Raw genomic sequence first — 12255 nt, forward strand, 5'->3', positions numbered from 1 at the left:
ATTCTCAAAAGGAATGTATCTTACAGGATAATATGGATAATTGATCTGCATAAACTCTCTACAAGTCTTACAAAATTTACAAACTCTCTACAAATGCTTTACAATTTGGAAGAACATGAATAAGTTGATGGCTAATAGGGTACACTGTGCTTTCCTGCAGCAAGTCTCTTATTGAAAACACTGTGCAAAGGGCATCTCAGAATCCATCCCAAAGAGCTCACATTGTAAAAGTGACTTTCCTGATTCTCCCTGGAGCCACCTTGTTCTAGCAATCCTAAGACAAGCACAGCACGAGTTCATTACATGTTAGAAGTCTATACTGAAGGGATGCAGTCGTCAGCATAACCTGCAGACAGAACACCAGTTTTTCATCTCCCTGACACAAAGCAGTGAGCTCAAGAACTGCTGGGAAAATCTCACCTCTGACCACTACAGCTAAGTTTTCAGTCTGTAAACAGTAACACACAGTGCTAATACAAGCTCAAACAGCTCTGTCACTGGGCTCTAGGAGGGCAGAACCAGAAGCCCATGACTTACAGACCAAAGCTCTGAAGCACCAGGTGGCAATCCAAGGTTGTATCTCTGTGCAAGATTTGGCACCAAAATGGCTGGAAAGCAGCCCTACAAAAAAGTGGGGGTCCTGGTGGATGAGTTGAACAGGTGTCAGCAGCATATCCTCACATGAAGAATGCCAGTCTCATACTGGCCAGCAGCACAGTCACACAGGTCAAGGGAGTGATTACTGCCTCCATCACGCACTCGTGAAATCGCATCTCAAACACTGTGACCAGTTTTGGACTCCCCAAACCAAGACAGCAGCACAGAGGAGTAAGGCCAGTAGAGGGCCACCAAGACTGTCAGAGACTGGACTCACTACATAAGAGGAGAAAGATTTCTCAGTTCTTGAAAAAAAGAATAGCTCAAGGGGATGATACTGAGATCTACAACTGCCTCTTGAGAATCTGTAGAGGAGGCTGAGCCAGACTTCTTGGAGGAATACAGCAAAAAGACACAGATAACAATAAATGTGCAACAATGGAAACTTCAACTATAAAAGAAGACTTTTTTCTCCTGAGGGTAGTCAAACACTGCAACAGAAGCCTGCAAATATTGAAGATCTCCAACCCTGCAATCTTGAAAGCATTCAAAGCTCAACCACACAAAGCCCAGAGCAACCTCTTGTAAGTCATCCTGCTATAAGCAAAAGGTTGGATCTGATTGCTTCATACTTCCAACCTAAGGTTTATCCCTGCTGTTCTTAAAAAAGTTTCCTTAAAAAAAGAAAGTCAAGGTCTTTTTGGACAGAAGTTCAATATTATCAAGAGCTTCCATAAATTATTTTCAAACAGACTCCACACTTAAGTTCAAGTGCAGGGCTCTTGTAAATAAAGAGTTTTTCTTGCTCTGTACAAGAAGAGTACAGAGTACTCTTTAATACAAAAACTATCATAATGGTGGGGAAAAAGAATGTCCTCCAGATGGTACTTTCACACTAGCTTCAAAAAGCCTGTCTATAATCTTTTTTAGACCATCACCTGATATGTCATCATATTAACCAATCTTGAGTAGCAGAAGTTCTAAAAAACAAATTACCTGCAGTCAAAGATACAAAAAAAGAACTGGTATACAAGAGAGGAAATAGCCAAAAGAGCAGTCTCTTATACTTTACAGTGATTCTCAGACTACAGGAGTTTGCACAACAGAAAGTCAATAAACTCTACAGATTTTTAATACATATGTAAACATTTAACATACAATTATATATTATATCAAGTAGGTATTCGATTTTCTGTTATGACTGTCCTATGTTGTTGATTTCAGTAGGGTCACAACAGTATTCCCAGTTCCTCTTTCAGGCATGTTTTTTCCAATCTAAATTCACACTGATTTTCCATCAACTAGTTAAAATTGGGAAAAATAGTTTAAACTGGAAAAAATACTACATCTTGGAACAGAAGTCAAAAAACAGCTTTACAACATCAGTTGATAGGCTGACTAAAATTAGCAGGCAATACATCTGCCTGTCATAGCATGGGACTAGAGCCAGTGACCCAGGAACACAGGTTTGGAAGGGACCTCTCAGCAGAGATTTCTGGGCACGTAAGGCACACCAGTAAGTCCAAATCTGTCACCTGGAGTCTGTGTGCTCACCATTCCTTTGATGAGCTTTGCTTTGTCCAACATTAAAGCAGATTTTCACATTTCGTCACCACCTGCCTCCAAAGGAGGCTGAAGGAGCAATGCTGTGACACCTCAGTGTGTTACTGAGCTCCAGTTGGTTGATGCTGTACTCTTTCTGGTGATCATTTCCAAAACTGTACTAGAAAGATCCCTTAATAAAAAAAGTTCTGCTCACACAGATGGTAAATGCACAAAATCAAGCTGTTGGAGCTATCCTGTTGCCAACAAGTGAGAACATGAGATGTGAAAGGAACACCCAGAGTTACTGGAGAGCCATCACAGGAATTCAGGCCCACAAAGCACGCCTGTTACTGAGATCAGAATTCCCTACAGGTTCCAATAAGAAGCAGATTTTTGTTTCTGAAACACCACTTGTTTTCAATTACAGCCATCTATACCTTCTGCTAACATTTTTCTGAGATGAGACCTTGTACCTGACAGTATATCCATCTTCAGAGCATAGCTATGACAGACTTGCTGAACCCAGGATATTCCAGGAAATTAATCTCTCTCCAGCTTTCCTTCTGTTCAGCACCTTATTCTTCAAAAAAGGGTATCTGCAAAGAAATAAATGAATTCCCTGCTTTCCTAAATATCACTGCCACCATGATCCTAAGAGAGCATGCATGAAGACATATTGATGACTGAAGTTGGAAAAGTTGCATTGCTATATAAAACAGGAAAAAATTGACAGAGAATGGCAAAACAGAAGCTCTGCAGAGGCAAGCCTCCTTTAGGAGCTAATTTAGGTGTTCCAGGTTGGGTTCTGCCCTGGCTCTCACCAGTCCAGTCCTTGACTGCACAGCAGCAGTGTCCAGATCAGCACACCCACCACACTGACTGTGTGGATGACTCCACTTTCCAGGAGTGGGAACAGGAAAAACCATTCCAAAAGATTTTGGGCAGCCTCACACAACATATCCAAAAAGCAATAGAAACAGGAACTAGCCTGTCTGTCCCTCTCAGTGTTAGAGACCTGACCTCAGAAGAATCTTTCAGCCCTGTGAATTGTCCTAATAGTCATCCATGGGAACTATCACTGGCACTCATTTCAACAGCTGTATCTAAGCATCCACCTTCTGCTGCACTTGATATAACAGCTTTGGTTTGTGCAGTCCTTTTCCTCTCCATCTCCAGCTCCAACACCTTCAGCCAAGGTTGTAGGCTGGCATTCTCAGGACTCCAGAGACTCAATTTCCCATTTTCCCATGCCAATATTAAGCTGACTGAAAGAGATTCATCTTCATGTGATCTCAAAGAATAACAGTTCTACCTGAAAAAGTCTCTCTACAGTTAGGAGAAAATCCTAGGCTGAGAAGGCTCACATGAACAACAAAGCCCACTGCACATGGGAGCATGCAGAGGCTCTTTGGATAGCAGGTAACAGGTGACTGGTTTTGTCAGTCTGAAGTTGCTTCCTCTACATCTGTGATGATGACTCATGCAAGCAGGTAAAGAGATTTCAGTGAAGCATAAAATGCTATAGGTATTCTCTAGAAATACTATGAGCATCACAGCCCAACAACTATCATAGTAGCACAGAAAAATATCAACTTATCTTTTTTTTTTTTTTTTTTTTTACAAGAAGAACCTTTTATCCCTGACATTATCCCAGGAAAGTAAGCCTTCTCTACAGGCTACCACAAACCTTCTGAGTACAGTTTTAGAGTGCTTAAAAGATGACAATTCTTTTTTTCAGGCAAGAACAAATTACATTATTTTCTCTTTCTTCCCCCCCTCCTTATTTAAGTATATTTTACTACCCAATTTGGACAACTGGCCTTTATTGCAACAGAAAGAAAAATTCTTGAGAATATTTTTGTGTAGAGGGAGGGAGAAAAAGTACATTCTACAGGAATCAGTACTGATAAGACAGCAATTGTCTGGCCTTTTGTACTGATCTGTTGCACAGCTCTTTATGGGGCCAAGCAGAGACACCAGGTGATGAGTCCAGCTGGTCTGGAGAGAAAGGAACAGGAAAAAAGACTGATGATTTTACTGGAAATTTCCCCTTCATATTAGTCACTCCAATAAACCTTGCTTCACCGGTAGGAACAGAACTGGACCCAAAGTACAAGGAAATACTAAAACTGGGTGGCAATTTCTCTGTTTTTCAGCACTGTATGTATTTGTTCCTAAAGCCCTCAGTGTGCTACCTTCTCAAAGAAGACACTGGCTTATGGCTTAGAGCTCCAAAGGAATTAATGTAAATTTCTCTTATTACAGAAGACATGTAGAAACCCAGTTGAGCTTGTAGATCCACAGTTAGTACAAAGAATTAGAAGGGTTTAGGAGGAAAAAAAACCTTATAAAGGGGTTATGAGACAACAAATAACACTGGGAGTGTCCAATGATCTTCGCTCTCAGATGTAGTTTTGGAAAGGAAGTGGCACTTTGTTGTCAGGAGCCTATGATGACTCAGGTGCAGAACTCTATAATCACACACCACCCTTCCACATTCATTTTTACAGTTTTGAAAATGGAAAACACAGGAAAACACAATTTATTTCCTAGTCCTGATTATCTTGCTCTGGAGACTAGACGCAAGACAGACTACACCTTCCTTAAAAGCAAAAGCAACCTCTCCAAAAGCAACACCTCTTACAGGACAGAAACACCTTTTGTCACTGTCTTCACCTGAAAGTGGAAGGACAGCAGCAGTTTTAGGTGAAAACACCTAAAACTGCTCACATTCCACTTGATTACCACCCTCCTGTGATCCTTCCTCCCCCCATATCAAATGGGGTCTTGAAATAAATTAAGGTTGCACACATCAATAAAAACAACAGTACAATTAGAGAAATTTCAGACTCACATTAAGTATTTAAAGCTCAGAGAAACAATATCAAAGGCTGGCTAAGTCACCGGCTACTAAAGAGGCAGAGAAAAAATAGTCTAACAAGATGGGTGTTTCCTCGCTGTTTATGGCAGTCAGGTACAATCCTGAACTTCAAAAACAAGCAAGCAGAAATATTCATTGTAGCACAGACACACACACTTCTAATTAAAAGAGAAAACATAATGCAAATAGAAGAAACCCGAACAGAAGCACCAAATCTTACTCTCCTCAGTTACACAATGGGTCATAACTCCATGTCAGACTTTGTTCTAGGATAAATTCAAAAGGTCATTGGTGTAAATTAGGAATAATTCCTCCAAAACTAGTACAGCAGTATCATTCTAAGGAAAACAGAAGCTGACTGATATCATGGGACTGATATCATATTCTCTTCAGGTAAGGAAATCTGGCTCATAAGTAATAACAGTCTAAACATCCACTGAAATCTTACAGTTAAAACAAGAAGCTGTTTTAAAAAATCTGTGACAGTTTCAAGTATGATTTTTTGAAAACATTTGCAAGGAACAATGTTTTATAAATCTGACATACTGAACTTCTTTGAAAGCAAAGAAAACACTTACTGTGGTTGCATTTGCTGAGTTAACCCAACAGGTGGTTTCTGCTTGATTGTGAATGCCATCTGAGCCATGGGGCCAACCTTGGGTGGGACCTGCACCTTCTGGGAGAAGGTCTGCTGGGCAGCCTGCTGGGGTATGGGCCACGGGGGAACAACAGGGCTCCGGCCTCCAGGGGAAGATGTGTCTTGCACACCTGTATCCTCACAGGAGTTCCCTTTTGTTCCTGGTTTGCACACACAAAGCTGAGGTCGCAGGCACATCCCTCCGTTTTGGCACGGTGGTGCACAGTTCGCTGAGGAAAGACATTTTAAAAAGTACCTGTGAAACAAAGCAGGAAGGAGAATGCAAACCCTCCCCACAATAAAAAAAGGCATTAATTGTTAATGTTAACTGGAGTAGGAGAGAGCAATATTGCTAAGCTCCACAAAATATAATATACAAGTTGGTACAGCTATTACTGATTTCTAGCACAACAGAAATGCACAGCATTTTAACAACTTCAAAGAGTAAAATGCTGGATCTAAAAAATAGGAAATGCACTACTTAAATAATGAAATACAGCATTATTTCAAATCTTCCTCCTTTCTGCTCAGCATCCCTTGTCCTCATACTTTAAAAACCCAAACTGCATCTGATGAAACAATACTACACAGGTACACAATTCTACTACTGATCCAGGCTGGGATTCATTTTACTACTATTTTAAAATCAGATGCTGCATAGGCACCTAGAATGAATCCCTACAGCCACATTATAGATCACAAAATGATCTATAATAATCCCTACAGCCACATTATAGATCACAAATCTCTATATTTGTGATCTATAATGTAGAGAAGCGTGAAGCAATTCAACCCTTCCCCCTGTAAAACCCAAATGACGTTCCCTGCAGTAACCCACCCCACTGTAACAACACAGGAGATGCGAGCTGCTGCTACCAAGACATTGCCACACCTAGGAAGAAACAGACAGGTGCTTGTGATTATCCCAGAGCAGCTTCCATAGATTCTTTGTGCCATCAGTGAAAAGGGATCAGATTCTTTAAAACACACTTGGCCTTCAGAGAGGATTGATTACGCTGCTTTGCCTTGCTCTGACTAGTGACTACAGAGGGCGTCTGAATAACCAGCCTAGTCTCAACACCCAGCTTGTACACCCAGAAAATGCAATACCAACTCCTCTCTAAATGAACAAGAAACTTGGAGGAGCAGCAAATCCCACCCAAAAAAATGGAGGGAGGGAGGAAGAAAAGCAAAAGCAACTGCTGACTATAAATAAACATAATACTGCAAAGGCATGTCTACCTTGAGGATTTATTTTGGATACTGAAATTTGCATCACATAAAGATGGCAAAACAAATTAATTATCTTATCTAAAGGACACAATATTAAAGAAAAAAAAAATTTCATTATTCACATTAAAGATGGTATACAATGAAGCATGTATAAGAAAAAAACATCGCTGAGCTACTTTGTTCCTACAAACTAAGCAAAATTTTAATATTGTTAATGATCTTTTAACATCAACAAAAGTATATGCCAGGTGATAATTTTTTTACTAGAATAGGTAAGATAATATCTTGAACTATAACATGGGATTCTGCACCATATTCAGATACATCCAACTGAACAAAAATCAGTCCACAACCCTGGCCCAAATAGAGTACTTGACACTTCAATCAAGTTCTAATACATTCTTCTATATGTAAAAATAAATTAAATGCACAAGAATATATATTAATTAACTCATTAGGATGGGGCTGTGTAAGTTTGGAGGCCTATTTTATCCACTGGCAAATGTATCATATATACCAACTGCACCAGAATTGCCCTGCAACTTAAACCCGAGTTCTGCATGGGTTTTTTTCACATGCATGGGTTTTTTTCACATACACTTTCCCCTCCATGTTAAAGTTCTCCTTTCTCAGATATTTAGCTAGGCTACCTTAACTGCATATTATACACCTCCCTGGCAACACAAAAGTATCATTTGCTCATTTCTACTGGTTTAGCTTTGAGACTCTGTCTTGTCTTTGCTGGAAGACTGAAGATAATTTTCACTGTAAACTTGAGAAGGGATTTGCAACAAGCATATGCTGTAATAGACAAGCCAAGTCTTCCCTGTGCCTTATTTTAAAACTTAGACTTTGCTAGAAACAGTGAAAATTTAATTATATGCACATGACTGAAATAAATCATATAGTGGAAAATAATATTCAGGAGCCTGAAATTCTAATTAAATCTCACTGGCTTTGGAGAGACTCTTAAGACCAGAAGAGTGACCCCATTGCCTGGGTCATCTGTGTGAAATGTGCAAAAATCACAGTAAAGAATTTGGGCTCAGTTGAGAGCACTTTAGAAAAAATCTGAAAAAATTCTTTTAAAAAAGTAAGACTTTCAAAAGTCCTATTTTTACATTAAGAAAGCATTCATATATTTGTGGAGATTTATGGACACGTGCCTATATTATCCTCTAAGTTTCTCAAGAAATTATTTAAAAACTAATGACTTAACACAGAAGTAAGCTAAGAAGACCACACCAAAAGTCAGTATGAAAAAATACCCACTCTGCTAGGACACTGATTATGGCCTATCTCCCCTCAAAAGTGAAGTAACAATGTATATGTACACAAAAGACAACCCTGGAAAGACTGCAACTCTTTTTCCTGTACTTAAGAACCAAAGTTGTGCTTCAGAAGCCTACAAAACCTTGAGTTTCTACTGATTAAAGTGAATTTAAAACTATAGAGCTAAAAACAGAACCTGTTTTGAAATTACCTCATCTTTTTTTGCCCACACAGACTCGAACATTCTTACTTCACTGACAGTAAAGTAAACCCTGAAACACATTACATGTACACGAAGCAAATGCTCTGCAGGACAAACTGCATTACTCTAACTGGCCTTTAACAAAAGAGCCATTGGGAGATCCAGCAACTATGTTCTAAGACCAGTGACAACAGGTTGAAAACCCCACCCATTAAATCTTCACAGCAATGAACATTTTGACTGAAGTCCTTCATTAATGTTGCATAATAGAAGATCACAAAACTGGATAAAAGATCATGTTTTTAGGAAAGAATTAAAATGAACATTTTAATTGACATAATACAGCCGTTTAGTTTCTAAAATGTTCAAGACAGCTGTAGTGTGCCAAATGAATGACCTAATTATTTTGTTTGAAGACAACAATAATGGCCCATAAAACTGAAAACACCAGTATTTTCCATAAAGTTAGGCTTCCAAAACCTGCAGTGTAGAAGTATTAAGTTCAAAACTGAAAAGCAGGCCAATATACTGCTGTTAAAGGCAATTGGCTTCATCCTATTCAATTCAAGGAGGTCATGACTGGAAATTCAAAATGGAGCTTGGCAAAGATGCAAATAATGAGGCTAAGCTTAGTTGGTCAAATTAAAGATCCACTTAAGCGGAGTGTTCTCCCTCCGTTACTAAGGTAGATGCTTAAGGACAGGGTGAGACACAATAAAAGGTTATACCACTACAGCTTTTATGAATTAGAGGCTCAGCAACTTCCTGAGCAAGAGTGCTGGTTTTGTGTTTAATAAGTCTCCATAGATTTTTCTGTCAGAGGTTGACTGATCTGCTCTTTGAGCTACTTCGCTGCAACATCCAAAGCTTGCTGTGCCACGGAAGTTGGCCACATTGAAAAGCCAGGCATAGACAATATAGCCAAACTTCCCTCACTTTCCAGAAGTATGGTTTGTGGTGAGGTTGACCTGGACTGGATGCCAGGTGTCCACTAAGCTGCTCTATCAGTCCCCAGCTAGACAGGGGAAAGAAAATCAGATCAAACTCATAGGTTGAGATAAGGCAGTTTACTAAAGAAAAATTGTGTGTGCACACAAGTAAAGAGAAAAAAAAACAGGTTTATTCTTTACTTCCCATCAGCAAGTGATGTTCGGCCACTTCCCATGAAGCAGGTCTTCAGCAGTTGCAGGTGTTGCATCAGAAGGCAAGCTTTGTAAATAACAAATGCTCTCTGTTTCTTCACCTTTCCTTAGCTTTTCTATCTGAGCTGATGTCATATGGTATGCAATTTCCCTTTGGTCAGTTTGGGTCAGCTGTCCCAGTTGTGTCCCCTCCCAGGATCTTGCCCACCCCCAGCCTATTGATGGGGGGAAGGGAATGTTGAGAAACATTGCTGGTGCTGTGCCAGGGCTGCTCAGCAGTAACCCTGGAGTGTTACCAACACCTTTCTAGGTACCAATGCAAAGCACAGCCCCAGCTCAGCCAGACCCAGTACAGTGGGGAAGGAACAAGGATTGTCTTGGGTTGGTTTATGCTTTAAGACCACAATCTATATCTACTAAAAATAAAGTCAAGTGACACATTTGCTTTGGAAGTACCTAAGTTATAAAAAGCCCAAAACTGTATCACAAAATGCTCATCCTTGTTATACATCTTTCCCTAATAAACTACTGCTCACCACTCTCTCAGACAGACTACTACCAGCTTTGACAAATGCATATCAGGCCCAGCATGGTTGTATTTGGGACATTCTTTCAGAATACCAAGGGTAAAATAACATTAGGTTTATACACACCCCTTCCAAAACATCTTATGTTGGTTTGGGACTGATCTATACATATACACTTTTCAATCCATGTGCTCATGTCATTACAGTTAAAGTGTATATAAATATTTGCAGAAGCAAGACCTAAAATAAAAATTTATAATCATTTCAAACCACATAAATATTTTAAAACTTCTCCATATACAGAATGTAATTTGTTTCAATACATTCCAAATTAAGTATAAATTATCTGGAATCAGTAAGCATAAAATGCTGTCATTTATAGAAGGAGTTTAGATAAAAATTTATATTTTTCCCTTCAAATGAATCAAAATACAAGTACAACTGACTCCACTTGTCCTAAAAATGTTTGTATTAAAGTAATATTAAACTAACACTAATTCTTACATTACGATCATTACAATCTCATTCCTATGCAAATCACTTCTTTTAACCTTCTCAAAAGTAACAACACATTTACCAGTTTATTTCCCTGTGGAGAACAAAAACCACAAAAATATATTTTTCGGTGAGAAACTCACAATAAACAAATTTAAATATGCCAGAAGTTTTCTGCACCCAAGTTTCTAGCCTTTTAGCCTCAGCTCCACCTTCACCTATTTCCTTTAACAAGCAACTGCTGTTGGTTTGTACTTAAATGTCCACAAACATTTTTCAATGTCATTCCTGAACTTCTAATACTTCAACACAATTGCTATAACAGTGTTGTGAGTCTTATGCTATTTCTAATGCACCCATCTACCATGTTTCTTTCTTCTTCCACATGAAATTTACCTTTTTTTTTCTCCTCTTGAGCACACACAGTAGTTCAGCAGCAGTTTAAACAAATTTCATCACCGTGCACATTGGCACGGTATGCATCAACTTCTCCCACAGGAGTGTGTAAATCCTGTCAGGCACAATACATACCAGAGGGCAAATAATAGAAAATACAGCAATTGGAAAAAGGATTTTAAGCATAGAGCTGTTTCAGATTCCAGCACAAAATGGTTGAGAAATGATGCATGCATCAAGTTCACAGAAAGGGGAAAAACCAACACTATGACATGGATACGTCTGTGCTGAGGGCAGTTTTCAAGTTTCCTTACATGCAACATAGGAACACTGTTAAAGGCATAACAAATCCTGCCTTCTTGCATGAATGCAAGATTTTTATTCCTCAAGCACACAAGGAAACCAAACCAAAGCTCATCTTGGTTGAGTGCACATCCTAAACAAAAAGCTGTGATACAAAGGCACCTTTAACTCCTGCTGGGTTGAAAGAGAGAGTGATGATCCCCCAGCGACTCCAGAAGAAAAGCAGTGAAGTGCTTTCCGTGGAGCAAAAAGTTGTGGGTTCTGAAAGCAAAGAGGCATATTTCAGTGTGCCTCTGAAAAATCTGAATGTGGTGCTGACATCCTGAAGAAGAGCAATGTTTTTTTAGAATTTCCTGTTCTCTGAACTACCCTACTGCTTAGCTCACCACTTAATTATTTGCTTTTACTCTGAATACCCTTTTAAGTATCAAGTCATTGTTAGGACTGAGGATGCAACTGGAGTCTAGAAACCCAAAAGTTCACTGAAGCTAATGCTTTTCTGGGGATCTAGCTCTCTATCTGGGCATCTCACACAAAAGAGGTTTCAAAAATTGAAAAGTTTACCAGAAATATATCCAATAATTCTAAACATTCACTGAGAATGAAGGACAGAGGAATTAGCAACCAAGGCTCATACAAGCTTGTTGTAAAACCATGTTATTAAAAAAAAAAAAAAAGCTTAAATTACTTTTATACAATCCTAAGAAATTACATTAACTGCAGAAAACCTGTGTGACCTCTACACTGCTAATGGAGGTAGTATTGCAACCATCTGTGTCTTTCTACACAGGAACTTGTTTTTATCATAACTATATGGTATTGAGGAATTCTTTCCCTAAATATATTTCAAATGAAAGCACGTGTTGGAATTCTTTGCTGTCCACTTCAAACCATCAGATTCATTCCCACAATGGCATGTAAACATGACCTCCAGGAAGGGAGGGAAACAAAAAACAATGCTTTTAGCATAGATATTTCTTTTAAAACAAACATACAAAAAAACAGTTTCTCTCTTAACCTAATGG

At 39.0% G+C, this 12255-nt stretch overlaps 1 protein-coding gene across 6 annotated transcripts in view; it reads right to left on the reverse strand.

Annotated features, from left to right (window-relative positions):
- The window catches only part of LTBP1 (latent transforming growth factor beta binding protein 1), a 188106-nt gene that overhangs the window by 166796 nt on the left and 9055 nt on the right, over window positions 1-12255 (reverse strand). For all 6 annotated transcript variants that reach the window (XM_077175710.1, XM_077175707.1, XM_054628955.2 and 3 more), the window contains exon 3: window positions 5602-5890. In XM_077175710.1, the coding sequence (XP_077031825.1) occupies window positions 5602-5890 (289 nt within the window). The remainder of the gene's footprint in view (window positions 1-5601; window positions 5891-12255) is intronic.

The sequence above is a fragment of the Agelaius phoeniceus genome, chromosome 3 (genome assembly GCF_051311805.1).
Source record: "Agelaius phoeniceus isolate bAgePho1 chromosome 3, bAgePho1.hap1, whole genome shotgun sequence".
Taxonomy (NCBI): Eukaryota; Metazoa; Chordata; class Aves; order Passeriformes; family Icteridae; genus Agelaius; species Agelaius phoeniceus.